Source organism: Balaenoptera physalus, assembly GCF_965194825.1.
Source record: "Balaenoptera physalus genome assembly, chromosome: 1".
Classification (NCBI taxonomy): Eukaryota; Metazoa; Chordata; class Mammalia; order Artiodactyla; family Balaenopteridae; genus Balaenoptera; species Balaenoptera physalus.
Genome location: NC_138882.1, coordinates 84015628 through 84031986, shown reverse-complemented (window position 1 = coordinate 84031986; position 16359 = coordinate 84015628). Strand labels below are relative to the sequence as shown.

The following is a 16359-nucleotide window of genomic DNA, read 5'->3' as shown; positions in this document are numbered from 1 at the left end:
GTGCAGATTCTTAACCACTGGAACACCAGGGAAGTCCCAAATATATGATTGTTTCTTTTCTTTTTTTTTGGCCACACCACGTGTCTTGTGGGATTTTAGGTTCCCGGACCAGGGATCGAACCCAGGCCCTCCGCAGTGAGAGCGCGGAGCCCTAACCACTGGACCGCCAGGGAATTCAGTATTCCTTCTATTTTAGATAGTCACTGCACACTTAGAGCTCTGGGAAAAACACTGGAAAGTATACAGCTGAGAATGTTCCTTCCCAGGATGATCCTGGGACTGGGCAAAATCTGCAGAGTATGATCATCTTTTTAAACAATGTTTAATTACGGGGAAAAAAAGGGCTTGAGCGCAGGGCCTATCTGCCCCTTCAAGGGGAGTAACCTTCCAGTCCCTTCCAGCACCTGGCTGCCCCCAACCTGAGGCGCCATAGAAACAGAAACAATTGCGGGGGCTGCAAGCCGACCCTTCCTGCAGGGAGAATAGCCCCTGACGTGCAGAGCTGGCTCCGAGAGGAAACGAGCCTGAGAAGGAGGAAATGGCTAGAGGAAGCTACGCCCTGGCTCTGCCGATAGAGGCCATTTACCACGGCAGACAACAGAATACAGCCAACGGGCTGCAGATAAACACCCATCTCACCAAGGGCTGAACTGAGGCCTGACCTGCACCAGTTCATATCTGCAACTGGTTGCCGTGAAACATAATATTGGCCGAAAATTTTCCCTTCTCAATTCCCAACTCTCACTGTACATAAGTATACCATTTATATTTAAAAACATCAGCAGAAGACTGACTTTCTTTTGCTAAATTAATTCTAGTTAGCAATTAATATTCCCCTATACTTGTTCAGAATTCTCTTTGAAAATGGAATTCTCTCTCCAGAGTGTCTAAATAATTGTGATACTTTTCACATATGCATGTACTAGGCGTGTTACACCTGCAGCTCAGTGGAGCCTCATCATAATGCAGCAAGAGATGTGTTAGCCCATTTTCACAGGTGAAAAAACTGAGGCTGTGTAGTAGTCAGCAAGGGAGCCATTCACTACTGGCTCCAGAGCCTATGCCTTCTCTATCATATCTTAGTTTATGCCTCAGAGATTTCATGTAGAATGCTAGTTACAATTTCTGTAACGTACCTTTTCCCTTAATCCATTTCATGTATTCAAAACATCAAACTTAGAGTCTCATAAGGCTCTATGTTTCTCTTAGAATCAGCAATAGGGATCTTTTACCGATGCTTAAAATTTTGATTTAAAATTAATATTTTCCTGTCGAACAAATCTAAATCTCTGAACAAAAGCAGATATAATTCAGAAGTCCTGAAACTTAAGTTTAACAAGCAAAATATAGGCAAAGTAAATAAATCAAAAAGTCTTCTATTTATATTTTTTCCATAATGGATAATTTTTTAAATGGAGACTGAAAAAATGAGGTTCTCCTTTAGATTTGACTATCTACACCAACCAATAAAACCACTTGGAGGCAAAAATAAAAATTTAAAAACAATCTGTGACTGGTGCTCGGTAAACTAAAACCAAAGGGTGTTGGATGACCTGGTATCCCCACTCTCTAGCTGCATAATTTGGACAAGTTATTGAATCTTTCTGAACCTTGGTTTCCTCATCTGTAAAACAGAGCCTTCTAACACCCACTACACAGGGTGGTAGGATTTAGTGGGGTAATCTGGCAACTTGGCACCTAGTAGATGCTCGACTTGTGTGATATCAGCTGCAGAAGGAATTATCATGCTGAATGTTGGCTCATCTTAGGGAACTTCTAAAGACCCTCCCAATCCTAACGTTTTAATTTGGTGGCGAAAACTTATCCTACTAAATTAAGTAGAATGTTTCTGCTAATCATTTAGCTAAAATGTTCCTGCAAATCTAACAGAACAACAACAGGTTTAAACTAATATTGCCTTGTATTGATTGTCATCTTTATTAACTATCCTTTGGAGAAATCTAAGTGAGCATTTATTCATAAATTTATAAATCCTTAGCTTTTAAAAGTTAAGAGCAAAGTTTTGGGCAGGGGGGAATCCAGGGAGCCTGGGTCCCACAGTTACTTGGCCATAGGAAAGTAATAAATGCCTCAATTTCTGTTCCTTCCTCTGTTCCCTGAGGCGGACGGTGATACTTATTCTCTTCTTCATGGCTAAGTGCTAAGTGACATATTTTCTGCTCTGTTAGGTCTGTTTGCCCCTTGGGTTGTGAGGTCCATACGGACATGGGTCCTGTGCATCTTGTTGCCTGGAGACCCAGAGCCCAGCACAGGGCCTGGTGCATGGTAAAGAAATGCCTAGGAAATATTTGATGGTTGTTACAAAATACCATCATGAACAGTGCTCTATACATCCAAGATATTGTTGAAATCAGGCATGTTACTTCCACTTCACAGGTATTAAAAAGGCAGTACTGGGAATTCCCTGGTGGTCCAGTGGTTAGGATGCCATGCTCTCACTGCCGAGGGCCCGGGTTCAATCCCTGGTCGGGGAACTAAGATCCCACAAGCTGAGTGGCACGGCCAAAAAAAAAAAAACCAACACACCCAAAAAGGCAGTACAGAAGTTGGGTGCTCCACAGTTAAATCATATTCATCAGAACCCTCTCTGTCTCCTGCTGAAATAAACAAAATCCCTAACATTTCTCAAGAAATGTGAGACATTTCTGAGCTCAGACTTGACAGCCAAGCCCACAGGGAGCAAACTGAACAAAAAAGTAAAAGGTTTAAAAAAAAACAAAAACCCACCCAGCAGCAAATCTTTTATTCCCAGCTTCCGATAAACCCACTTCCTGTTATTCTGTCCAGCTGTGTAACCTATGCGTAGAATAAGAGGTATATTCTCTTATACCTTTGTGATATATATTTTATATATATATAAAGCACATAAATATATATCACAAAGCACAAAGAAGGTGCTTTGTGATATATATTTTAAATGAAGGACCTTTTAAATTCACCAATATAATATTTTTTAAAAGAGCAAAGGAAAAAAAGCTAGTTAATTCTTAAATGTTAGTAATTTAAATTTTTAATAAATTTGAATTTATCCTCTAATTGAATACATTAGTTTTGCATTACTAAGTAAATTTATTCAGATAAACTGTTTAAAACAGAGCCTGGAACTTAATAAATGTTCAAATATTAAATGCTAGCTACTACTATTATTACATTTATTTGGTATTGGACACTTTGACTTTTATTTTTTTAATTTTTAAATTTTATTTATTTATTTTTTTGGGAACAGCAACAAGTTACATACCAACTTTTGACTTTTAAATACAACTTTCCTTGTGAGTCTGAGTGGAAAGGTGCCTTGCTTATATGTAAAGTTTAAACTTCTTCATATATCATTTCACATGTCCTGAGGCTGCCTGGTGTAGAAAGCAGACCACCCAGTCTGGAGTGGGAAGATCTGGGTTCCAATTCCTGCTCTGTCTCTCGAAGAGTCTTATGAGCATAGGAGAGTCAGAATCTCTTTGATCTTATTTTCTACCCTGTAACAAGGGGGTAGTATGAGGGTCCCCGAGTTTCAGGGTTTTGTGGTGATTATATGGGGGGAGAAAAAGACAGTCACTTTTAAAAAGCAAAGCACATTCCCTATTATCAGTGTGGCTCCACAAAAACAAAAAACAAAAAACCTGAGATAATATAGATAAACTACTTACTCCAATTAAAGAGAAAGAGAGCAATAAAAACCAAAGGACAAAGAAAGGTGAATCAAAACAAAACATTAATTTTTTGTTTTTTAAGAAAATCTTTTCCCTCAGTTTTATGTAGAAGAAAATCTTTCCTCCTATTCCTTTCAAGCCTCTGATATTTTTTAAAATTCTGACTAAGTTCATTTTCACTTCCTTTCATTCACAGATTTCATTAGAGGTCACAGTCCAGTGACCTTCAGGGTCACAGCCTGGCCAGGGTACACCCTTCCCAAATGTGATGCCTTATCTCTGTAAGCAGAGAGCAGGAAACAGAGCAGTGCTTTCCTGCTGCAGCTCGGTCTCACTCTGAAGCCTGTCTTGACCCTTCCAGGGTGCTGCAGTTACCCTCATGCTCAACTCTTCTGAGACTATGCTTATGGAGCGCCTGAGCTTGACAGCTTTTCTATCTGTTTTTAAACAGAAGAGACAAAATCTTTAATGTGTGACCAATTATTCCCTTCCCAAGCATGAAACCCACGACGTTAAAACAAGGCTCCCTTGAGTCAGCACTTAGAAATTGCATTTTTTTCATTACAGATTAAAGAATGTTTTAAGGAAAACTAGGTGAATAGATAACTTACTCTAAAATTGCACAAATAAATCTAAATAATTAGTTTTTTAAGTATTGTTTACACCAACTTAAGAGAATTATGAATAAAAGGTAAAAGTTTGACACAAAAAATGACAGAGTGATTGCTCAATCACAAGTTGGAATTATTTCAACTTGAAAAGTTACAAGAGTAGTCAACTTTGGTTTTAGGAGGTTTGCCTTGAGTGGCTTGGCTCATGCCAGTGATTAATACTCATTCCTTAGTAATTAAATTTTTTTGCTCCAATATCGTAAAGCTTGTTGAGAAATCAATCTTCTACTATAAAACAGAGGATCACATCATGTCTGCAACTTTTAACAACTTAAAGTACTTTAAGTATGTGTTAGTCCCTTGGTACAGATTTATGACTCCCATTATGGATGTCAAAGCTTTGAAAGTGGCCAAAAAGTGTATTTAAATAATCTTAAAACTGAAGATCACATTCTGAGCAGATCTGCAAATTCACAAGTGTCATTTTGCATAGAATTAGAAAAACTTTAGAGACTCCCACAAATTCTAAAACTGAAGGACACAAAACCATTAGGGATGTGAACTAGATATTTGGACTTTAGTTTTGAGTCTAATTTCTGCTTCTTCCACTCAGCAGGATCTGGTATAGTCCCTTCGCCCCTCTTCCCAAAATACACACTGGTGATTATTTTTTACTACGTTCCAAGTGAGTGTGAGATTTCAGTCTGTATGAAGCAGCTCCTGGTTACAAACCTGTTATCATTTGCTGTGCGTCATAGGGTTCCATGTATCCGTCATTCTCCCCTACTCTCTCTGCATCCCTCTGGCCTTTCGTCCGTTTAGCATCATAAGGGTCAGCATAGTCTTCTAAAATGATGACCTGTAAAAGAACCAGACAGGGGAGTTGCTAAGGACTGTCATATACCAGAGTGACAATGGTATCAGAAAGACTGCTAAAACACCTGCAGACCCAAAAAGAGGTCAAAATTTCCAACCAGTTCTGAAGAGCTTTTGCACTTGATTATGCTATTATCCACCCAGTTGGACAAACATCTGGTTTATTTTGGTAGTATAATTGACTGGCAACAATCCATCTAAACTCTCCTGCTTATACCCAAGGCTCTTCTCACCTCCCTCTCTCTCCCCAAGCAATAAGGCATTTGCTCGTTAAAGTGTAGCAGGGGTGGATGGCACAAGGTGGAAGATGTCTATGGCTTTCGAGCACAAAAAAATGAACTGGTCTACTACATTTTCCATGATTTTGGTTTTTTTAATGCCAACCAGTTGAGCAATATAGCCATGGTTAAGTCAGCCCATCACCCACTGATACTGAACATCCACCAGCACTGGCTAGGCACTGAGAGGGAATAAAATAAGACCAAGACTTACTTTTTGTCCTCAAGCAATTTGTAACAGCTCTAAAGAGGCAGGATTCATAATAAGAAGCCTAAGAAATAGGTCAGAGCTAAAGAGTATTGTGGGAGTTCTAGGTTCAATAATTTACAGGCAGACTGATTCTCATAGACTACAATCAGATAGAGTTTTGATCCGTATTTGCTACAGAAAGCATCCATCCTTCCAAAAATAGAAAAGTGCCTGGGAAGGTGGTGTGAGTGCAATAGTTCTGTTCTGCAGCAGCTGGGTGACAATGTGGGAGCTTAGGGAGTCTGAGCTTGACAGGTGCTTCTCAGGGAGGAAGAGCTTTATGGGGGAAAAAAGATATATTCATTTTTAAAGCACAGCACTTTCCCTATTATCAATGTGGCTCCACAAATAAACAGCTAGGATAGTATAGATAAACTACTTATTCCAGTTAAAGAGAAAGAGAGGAATAAAAACCAAAGGTGAATCAAAATTAAGGGAGGAAGCCCCAGGCCTTGGTACAATCTCTGATTAACATTCTCCAAAGAGTTCACAGAGAAGCACCACTGGAGCTGGCAGAAGAATCCAGATAAACAGGGAGAAGTGAGGAGGAGGGGACAGCCTGGATGAGAGTCCTCTTCCTGGGAGCAGATGGCCTAAGAAACTTTAGACATCTAGAAGCGATGACCAATAACCGGGCAATCACTGCAGAGGGCTGTGGTTACCATTCACTCCCTCACTCCATTCTTCTTGCCTGAACACGTGTGCTGCATCCCCAAGGTACAGCGAGGAACACGAAGCATGATACTCAGTGCTTGGCTGCAAGGTGCTTACAATCTAGTTAAACACATGGAGAGACCACTGACTAATGTCTGGACAAGCTGGTCATCCTTCCACGGCTCTCCTGGCAGGGTCTGGCAGGGGGGTAGGCATGCTGTAAATACTTGTGGACAGAATAAGTGGAGGAATGAATAGAAGTGCCAGTGCAGACACACGTGGTATGTGCTACCACTCCTGACTCCATCCGGGTGGGCCACATGTTTGAAGCCTGGGCAAGAGAAAATTAAAGTTCTCATGACAGGGAAGTGATCGCCTGGGCTGGAGTCTGAAAGCTGGGTGTGAGCTCTTCTCTCTCTCCTTCACACAGAACAGCAGATTTAAAAACAAACGAACAGGGACTCCCCTGGTGGTCCAGGGGTAAAGAATCCACCTTACAATGCAGGGGACGGGGTTTCAATCACTGGTCGGGGAACTAAGATCCCACGTGCAGGGCTACTGAGCTCTCGCGCCTCAAACTACAGAGCCCACGTGCTCTAGAGCCTGCGCACCACAACTAGAGAAGAGAAAACCCGCACGCCACAACTAGAGAGAAGCCTTAGCACTGCAACTAAGACCCAACGCAGCCAAAAAAAAAAAAAAAAAAGAAACAAAACCCCAACTCAGCTCTGTAAGAATGAAGCGGGTCTCTTCACATGTTCACAGTCCTTTTCTTAACTGTCTCACACTGGACAGCACCCAGAAAACCTCCAGTGTGTAAGAAGCAGGAAACACCTTCTGTCCTGATCTGTAATTTCCCTTCAGGGCATTTCCTTGTCCTATTCTGTAGCCTCCGCAGTCCTTAGAGCCCTGTGCCCCTTATCCTATATGGCTCCTGCACAGCAAATGTTCATGGGATGAATGAAAGGGCTGTAATCTTGTGGTGCTAGTGAAGGGCTGAGAAACCCTTTACTGGGTTGAAATGCAAAGAACGATGGCGCTTCCAAACTAGCAGAGAAGGGGGCAGTTGAAATCAGTACTTAAACAGTTTAGAGGTTACCATTCCTTATGCTCAAGAAGGATAAAATTTACACACAAATCTAGCTTTGCAATTCCCCTGGATTTCTAAATTAAAATAAACCACTTCTACAAGGGGATCAAATTTAACAAAGCACCCAACTGTCTCATTCAATTATTCTTCTAAACTGATAACAAAATTAAATGGAAAGTACATTTCTGCCAAGTTCCCCAACGCTAGAAGGCGAATTTTTCAAGATTAAAAAAAAAAATCTAATTATTTTAAATGGTCACTTAGGAGTCATCAAATGTTACAGGGGGTAAATACATCCTCACCTTCTCTGAGGTATAAAGAACCCTAGAGTTTAGCGGGTTCACGATGCTCCCTTCCCACTGTTCCGCTTCAGTAGGGGAGAGGTGGTCCAAGGGAGGCTGTATTCTTACCGTGTCTTGCTGCTTAATAATCTTGCCCTTCTCCAGTTCGGGTCCCAGGGAGGAAGGGGAAGAGGACGCGGAGGAAGGGCTGCTGCTGCTACTGCTGCTGCTACTACTGCTGCTGGGGTAGTTGCTCTTCCCATTCTTCTCCTGAGTGTCCACCTTGATGAGCCTGTTGATGTAGGTGCTGCAGCCTGAGCTCTTGGCCGCGCCCCGGTGGGGCTCCTCCTCGGTGGCCCGGGAGTTCTTGCGGCCCTTGCCCGCGGCGGCCTGAATCAGACCCTGCAGGCTGTCTCGGGATAGCCGGCTATCCTTGGGGGGGCCGACCCCGGCCCGGCTGCTCCCCAGCTCGGCCGCCGAGTTCTTTCGGCCCTTGCCCGGGGCGGGCCCCGCGCCGCCCGCCTCCGAGTTCTTGCGCAATTTGCCGCCTCCCCCGCCGCCGGGCTTGGCCCGCTCCGACACTGTCTTCAGGTTCAGGGGGAACTCCTTGAACCACTTGGCCGCCATGAGGGGGGCCCGGCCGGCGCGGCTCAGGAGCGTCGTGGCCGCGGAGCAGGCGAGCGAGGAGGCCCAGCTTAGACACGGAGAAGCGCCAGGGGCCGGGGGCCACTGCATTCCCCGGGGCTGGGGCGCTAGAGGCCGCGGCGAGGCCCCGCGACGGCTGCTCCGCTCGTCCCGGGCCGGCCGTCGCCTACTACCCGCAGGGTGGGGCCCCTACGGCCCGGGGCGGGGGGCTCGGGGCGCCGAGCGGGCGGGCGCGAGCCGCCGCTCCGGACACGGACGGCGACAGGCACGACGCACCGGGGCCCCGCCCGAGCTCGTCTTCAGCGCCTGCACGGCCGGGGGCTCCGCGGGTCTCCGGGGGCGGCGGGCGCCGGGGGCTTCCCCTGCTTTTTCCTCCCGAAGTGGGAGAGGCCGGGCCCACGGAAGCCCCGGGACAGCCCTGCCCACACTCCCGGGGACCAGGGGAGACGAAGCGGAGGCGGCGGGAGTGTCCCCGGCGCCGCGACGGACGGTGGGCCGCCAGCGGGCAGCCCGCCCTCTCCGCGCGCCCCTCCCCTCCGAGGCTGGCGCCTCCCCGCCCGCCACCTCCCGCCCAGATCCGGGGGCGCCGGGGTCAGCGCCTCTGCAGAGGCGGGTCCGGGGTGCATGTTCGGGGGAAGGTAGCAGCAGCTCTACGTGCTGACCGGTTGCGCCCACGCGGTTAGGGCCCCCCACTTTTTGGGCAAGCAGCTCCCCATCTGCACTGAGCCGGTCTCGGCCGGGCGCTGCCTTCAAACGCAGCCCAAGTGCGCCACGTGCACCTCTCCCACCCAGGATGGGAGCCCCTCCACTCCTAAAAGAGCTAGGCGCGCGCCACGGTCACTCGCTCCACTCTCTCTGCAAGCATATTTTGGGTGTGTGTGTGTGGGGAGGGTGTCTATTAAAAGCGGGAGCAGGGCCCGCGGGCGCTTGCTCCCGAGCCGGTGCAGTTATGGTCCCAGCGAGCACTGCCGGCGCGGCGCAGCGAGCACACAGATCTTCCCGCCCGGCCGAGCTGCAGCCGCCCGGGGATTGGCTGCGGAGGGGCGGCCCCGCCCCGTGCCCCGCGGGCGTCGGAGGAGTAGGAGCGCGCCGGAATGCGCTAAGGCTTATCGTCTGGGCTGCAGGCTGGATGTACCTGGCAGGGGGGAGGTACGGCTTTTTGGTTTCTGGCCCCGGGCTGCCGGGCGGGCGGTGGCGGGGACCTGAGCGTTTGTGGAAACTGCACCTCTCATTTCCTCTCCAGGGTGGCGGGGCGCGTGTTACCCCTCGGAGCTTGTCGCTTGCTCTCGCCAGTTGCGTCTGCAGAACTGATTTTTAGTGGGGTTGGTGGGTGGGAGTGGATAGCAGACTGAATTTAAAAACTTTAAATTTAAAACCTTTTTAGCTTAAAAAACTAAACGTGCTGTTGAGGCTAACGCAATACGTTCTAAATCCAATACAAGCCATGGGGACTGAATGATCCTGGCCACTCATTGGCTTCATTTGTGTGGGCGTTGGTTTGTGAGGTGGAGTGGCAAAAGAAATGCTTGCTTATACCAGCCATTCTTGAAAATGTGCCTTACCTTAAAAAAAAAACAACTTTATTGAGGTATAATTTGCATACCATAAAATTCACCTGTTTTAGGTGTACGATTAAACGGTATTTAGTATATTTACAGTGCAGCCATCACCACAATCTAATTTTAGAACATTTCCCTGTTTAGAGCATTTGGGGCGCCAAAAGGACACCTTGTTAGCAATCACTCCTCATTCCCCGCCCCCCTCCAAGCCCTAGGCGGCCACCAATCTATTTTCTGTCTCTACAGATTTGTCTAGTCTGGACTTTTCATATAAGTGGAATCATACAATATGTGGCCCTTTGTGTCTGGTTTCTTACCGTAGCATCACGTTTTTGAGATTCATCCACATTGTGGCATTTATCAATATTTTAGTCCATTTATATTGCCAGATAATATTCCATTCTTTGGGTATACATTTTATTTATCTGTTCATCTGTCAATTGATGATCATTTGAGTTGTTTCTTTTTTTAAACATTTTATTTTTGGCAGCGTTGGGTCTTCGTTGCTGCGTGTGGGCTTTCTCTAGTTGTGGCGAGCTGGGGCCACTCTTCCCTTGCAGTGCGTGGGCTTCTCATTGCGGTGGCTTCTCTTGCTGCGGAGCACAGGCTTTAGGTGTGTGGGCTTCAGTAGTTGCAGCACGCAGGCTCAGTAGTTGTGGCACAAGGACTTAGTTGCTCCATGGCAGGCATGTGGGATCTTCCCCGACCAGGGATCGAAACCGTGTCCCCTGCATTGGCAGGCAGATTCTTTAACCATTGCACCACCAGGGAAGTCCCTGAGTTGTTTTTTTTTGGATATTGTGAACAATGCTGCTGTGAATGTTTGTGAACAAGTTTTTGGTGGACATCAATCTTAATTTATCTTGAGTAGATACCCAGGAGTGGAATTGCCGGGTCATATGGAATTCTCTTTAACTTTTTGAGAAACTGCCAAACTGTGTGCCAAACGGCACCACTTTACGTTCCCACCAGCAATATGAGGGTTCCCATTTCTCCACATCTCAACACTTATTGTCTGTCTTTTATATTATAGCCCTCCTAGTGGATGTGATGTATCATTGTGGCTTTGATTTGCATTTCCTTAATGGCTAAATATGTTGAGAGTCTTTTTCATGTGCTTATTGGACATTTGTTTATCTTTGGAGAAATGTCTATCAGATGATTTGTCCACTTTTAATTGGTTTATTTGCATTATTATTATTATTATTATTTTGGCTGCGCCTGGCTGCATGCAGGATGGTTCCCTGACCAGGAATCGAACCCAGGCCTCTGCAGTGAAAGCGCCGAATCCTTACCACTAGACCACCAGGGAACTCCCTATTTGCCTTATTATTGAGTTGTAAGAGTTCTTTATATACTCTTTGTCTTTTTTTTTTTAAAATAAATTTATTTATTTTTGGCAGCGTTGGGTCTTCATTGCTGCACGCGGGCTTTCTCTAGTTGCAGCGAGCAGGGGCTACTCTTCGTTGTTGTGCACAGTCTTCTCATTGCGGTGGCTTCTCTTGTTGTGGAGCACGGGCTCTAGGCGCCAGGGCTTCAGTAGTTGTGGCACACGGGCTTAGTTGCTCCGCGGCATGTGGGATCTTCCCGGACCAGGGCTCGAACCCGTGTCCCCTGCATTGGCAGGCGGATTCTTAACCACTGCGCCACCAGGGAAGTCCTACTCTTTGTCTTTTTAAAAACACAAATAAGACACTTTTCCAGACCAAGCAATAGAGTGGAAGCTCATGACTTTTGAGTCATATGGTTTGAATTCAAAAAACAGGCTTCTCTATTTATGAGCATAAATTAAGTGATCTTGGACAGACTACCAGATTATGGTCTCTGAGCCTCCAGGACTTTATCTGTACAGTGGGGTAATAATGGCAAGTTCTGAGAGTTTCCATGAGGATTAAATGAGACAACGTACATTAGCTGTTTAGTTAGCATAGCACCTGGCAGGCCCTTAAAGGCGTCTTTGAAAGATTTATGCTGGGCCCTTGCTTGGGAGGTGTTGGTGCCCTCCCTGTTCCAGAAGCCCATAGACTTTTCCAGGGATTACCAGGAAATTGGGAGTAACAGCCATAGCCTGATTCTGCCCATAAACCTCTCTATTTTTATTCATCAATACTTCAACCTTTTAATTATCTTAACCACTGTTAGTTCTGTTTAAACTTAGTTGCAACTAAAGCAGTTTCCTCCTACAGCTGGGAACAATTTAGAGGACAGCGTTACTACTTTCTTTTAAAATTTAACGTTTTAATTTTTGTTTCTCCCAAAGTAAAGAAAAAAAAAATCCCTTTAAAATGACTTTGACAGCCTTCTTACCTGCAGGAAAAGAACCAAGGGCTCATCAGTCATGCCTCTGCAATGAAGCCTCCATAAAAACCCAAAAGTATGGGTTCTGAGAGCTCCTGGGTTGGTGAACACAGTAGAGATTTGGGGACAGTGACGCACCTAGAGAGCATGGAAGCTCTGTGCCCTTTCCCTATACCTTGCCCCATGCATCTCTTCCATCTGGCTGTTCCTGAGTTATATACTTTTTAAATAAACGGCAATCTAGTAGGGAAAATGTTTCTCTGAGATGTGAGCCACTCTAGCAAATTGATGGGACCCAAGGAGGGGTCGTGGGAACCTCCAGTCTATAGGTGGTCAGTCAGAAGCGCAGGTGACAACCTGGGCTTGCAGGTGACTGGTGTCCGAAGCGGGGCAGTCCTATGGGACTGAGCCCTTAACCTGTGGAATCTGATGCTATCTCCTGGGTAGACAGTATCAGAATTGAGTTGCATTGTAGGACACCCAGCTGGTGTCTGGAGCAGTGCTTGGTGGTGTGGTAAAATTGCTCCCCCCCTACATTGGAATTGGTGACCAGAACCCTTAATAGGTTCTGGGGATGAAGATATGGACCACTTTGCTGGGGGGCATGATTCTGCCCGCCACAGCACCTATTCAGTAATGTGATGGTGAATGATCCTGGCATTCCTCTAACTGTGGCTGGTTGGCTTTGCAGGAGAGCCTGTTGGAAAGAAACTGCAGCATGTAAGTTGTTTGCTTTTGCTGATAAACAAGCCTCCTTCCACCCCACAGCCTTCTCTTCCTCCTGCTCCTGCCTCCCAATGCCCAGAGCTTAGGAGTCAACCCCAGCATTTCTTGCCCTTTGATTCTGACCCTAAATGTGCTTTAACAATTAGTGATTAAAAAGATCCAGTGGAGGGCTTCGTGCTTGGAACCCGAGTCTGGAAGGAGGAAGGGAAACCCTCTGTCAGGAAGCGGATATGGAGGCTTATGCCGGGTCCTGCTTGTTATGCCCAAACTCCTTCTGTTGGAGTTTGGCCTTGGGAGGTGCAGCGCTAAGACCTGTGTTTGACAGGTCCTGGAGCAGCAGTGACTTCTGACCCTCTGCTGAAGTACTTGGGAAGCATGGAGTGTTGGAGGAACAGAAATCTCCAAGTGAGTTAGCTTGGGGGTTTGATTGGTGCTGGGACCCTCAGTCTATCACCTGGATTCTAATTAATCTACTCAGTTTCTCTTCAAGCATGAAACCTGAGATCCTGCCCTTGCTCCAGTCCGTCACCACGTTTCCTTTCACGTGAGGGATGCATCCCTCTGCCACACACAGTGCGGACCCTCAGGCGCTGTTGCGCTCGCTGCTCCTAACCCCATACTTCTTTTTAATCCTTATCTCCTCCCATTTCACCCTCCACCATCTCCAAAGTGATCTCTCTGCAACCTAGCCGTGTGGATGTCACCTCTCTGATTAAACCCTTCACCTCCTTCTCACAGCCAGTGGACTCTGCTGAGACTGCTGTGGGCAGCAGTCAGCGATTTCAGCAGTTGGCCTGGCCTGCCTTTCTTCCCTCTGCTCTCGCCACTCACCCAGCTGCAGCGTGCGTCTAGCTATTCCTGACTCCAGGCGCCCGGGCCTTTTCGCATCTCCATGCCTTTGCGTGTGCTCTGCCCTCTGCCTGGATTCCCTTCTGCCTCCCTCCTGCATTAACCACCCCCCTTCCTTCCCTCCTTCAGCTGAATGTTAACTTTGAAATACTACCCCCGTTGGTCCTGAAACTACATAATACCCCATTGAAAGCGCTGGATTCCTGGTGTGCTGATGACTCGCTGTCCTCCCAGCCCCCAGAGAGTATGCTCCTGCCTTGAAGGCAGTGATATCCAAGGCCAACATTTAACACTGGACCACTCCCATAACACTGATAAGTGTTTGCTGACCCATTGAGTGCTGTATAACCGTTCATTGATCACGGGGGAGGAATGTTTGTAGGGGACTGTGTGTGTATGTTTTAACATTGAGGAAAATGTGTCACTTATCGCATGTTCTAACTCTGAATCCTCTAGCCTTACACCTGCCTTTTTTTTCTCTATTTTTCTTCTTAGGATTCAAGAAAAGAGAGACAGAGGTGTACGTTGGCAATCTCCCGCTGGATATCTCTGAGGTATGCTTCACTCTCTGTGAACGGTTGCTTCTTATCTTCTTTGGTCTGCCCCATATGACTTAAACCTGCCAGTAACAGTTTTACCAGTTTTAAAAGGTATGTTAGAGCTACGAATGTGCAAGTAGTCACTAGCTGGTGACTACGCTGACCAGCTCACAGCCAACTCACAGTTTGCCTTGGACTTCCCACTTTTAGTGTGGGGCATCTTGCATCCAACCATCCGTGTAAACCTGGATGGGTGGTCACCCTCCTTATCGCTTTGAATGGAGGGGCCGCAGTGAGGCAGCTTCCCTTTAGGAAGGGGGCCTCGTGAGGGTTCAATTGCCGATCCTTTGGTCATAGGGAGCAGTGGGGTCTCAGCCAGGAAACTACACTCATTTCACTTTGAAATGAACCAGTTCAGTCAGTTGGCTGTGTACTTAGAGAGTAGAATATAAACAACCATATTTGACCCCCGGAATCTTCCTGTCTATTTGGGGAGGCCAGACCACCAAACCTGAAATAATTATAGAACAACATAAGTACTTAAAATTTGTAATAAGTGCATTTGAAGTACAGATGAAAAGAGAACGGAAGTGTAATCTACTGATTTGAAGCATCCCCTGGCTTTTTAGTTTTTTTGGAACATTTAAAAATTTGCGAGTAATGCAGAATAATGTGCCTGAGGCTCACTCAGCACGCTAAAAGATAACCTGGTCCTTGCGCTCAAGCTCAGTCTTAGATGAAGGATGAGAGAAAGTAACTTTTGTGGAGCCCCTGCTGCATGTCAGATATTTTTCAAAAATGTCCTGGTCTCGTGCCCCCTTGCCAATTAGCTAAACTCAATCTTCTCTACTCAAATTGTGCCTTATTCCTTTTACACCAGTTACTATATTTTAATTATCAGAGATGCTCCGGGAAATAGGCTAAATGCTTCATTAGTGTGGTTTTATTAAATTCTTATAATAACTCTGGGTGGTGGGTGGTATTTCCATCTTGGAGATGAGGCAGCCAAGGCTCTAAGAGGTCCCCCTTACCCAAGTGCACAGACCTAGTGAGTGGTCAGCCAAGAGTTGAGTCCATGTCCAGTTGCCCCCAAGTACCAAACCACATAATCGATAGATGTGTAAATAACTCACCATAAAAAGAGATGGACCTATTATGTTTTTATCTGACAAAGAGAGAAGAGCATGGTATTGGAGCCCAGAGAATGAAGTAATTCATTCTGACCCAGTGAATTAAACCAAGAGTCAAAGGAGTGGGTTGGGGGATTCGTGGCATCTGAGAGAAGAGAGTACTGGGGCTGATTCCCCTTCCCCTTGTTGGCAGGCTGCTACAACCCATTATTTGACAGTGAGATGAGGGCAGGAGCCCTGCAGGCAGTTCTGCAGTGGTCTTGGGGAGGCGAGGCACTGAGAGGCTCTGCCACCTCTCTCCAGTAGACCCTGTTTGGCAGCCCAGCACCTGGCGCTTGCTTGGCTATGCTGACCCACACCGTGGTATAGGGGGCCTTTGATCCTTGCCCCCTATGTCCCCCTTCACAGGAAAGCAGCAGCCTTCCCCACGGTGCTTTCTTCCAACTTAACAAACGCAGACCAGTCTCATAGGAGAGGAAAGACTTGAGCTAAAGAAGTAGGTTTTTAAAAAGAAGTTTCTTATTTTAACATTAATGCCGGACTTCCCTGGTGGTGCCGTGGTTGAGAGTCTGCCTGCCAACGCAGGGGACACGGGTTCGAGCCCTGGTCCGGGAAGATCCCACATGCCGCGGAGCAACTAAGCCTGTGCACCACAACTACTGAAGCTTGCGTGCCTAGAGCCTATGCTCCATAACAAGAGAAGCCACCGCAATGAGAAGCCCCCGCTCGCCGCAGCTAGAGAAAGCCCACTCAGCAGCGAAGATCCAGTGCAGCCAAAAATAAATCAATTAATTAATTAAAAAAAAACAAAACAGAAAAACATTAATGCCTCATCAAGAACTGTGAAGTAAGTGTCTGCGACTTTACCCTGCTTGCAAACCAACAGATTTGGTTGGTAAAAG

At 46.4% G+C, this 16359-nt stretch overlaps 2 protein-coding genes across 3 annotated transcripts in view; one reads left to right on the top strand and one right to left on the bottom strand.

Annotated features, from left to right (window-relative positions):
* Positions 1 to 8853, bottom strand: part of SHE (Src homology 2 domain containing E) — a 30598-nt gene extending 21745 nt beyond the window's left edge. The window contains exons 1-2 of one of the 2 annotated variants that reach the window (XM_082412467.1): positions 7733 to 8853; positions 5015 to 5141 (exon numbers count right to left, since the gene is read on the bottom strand). In XM_082412467.1, the coding sequence (XP_082268593.1) occupies positions 5015 to 5141; positions 7733 to 8446 (841 nt within the window). In that variant the 5' untranslated portion in view covers positions 8447 to 8853. The remainder of the gene's footprint in view (positions 1 to 5014; positions 5142 to 7732) is intronic. The other variant, XM_082412468.1, reaches the window with a different exon arrangement.
* Positions 8854 to 9568: 715 nt separating this feature from the next.
* Positions 9569 to 16359, top strand: part of TDRD10 (tudor domain containing 10) — a 48443-nt gene continuing 41652 nt past the window's right edge. Inside the window, exon 1 of the mRNA XM_082435971.1 lies at positions 9569 to 14342. Within this exon, the coding sequence (XP_082292097.1) occupies positions 14205 to 14342 (138 nt within the window). The 5' untranslated portion in view covers positions 9569 to 14204. The remainder of the gene's footprint in view (positions 14343 to 16359) is intronic.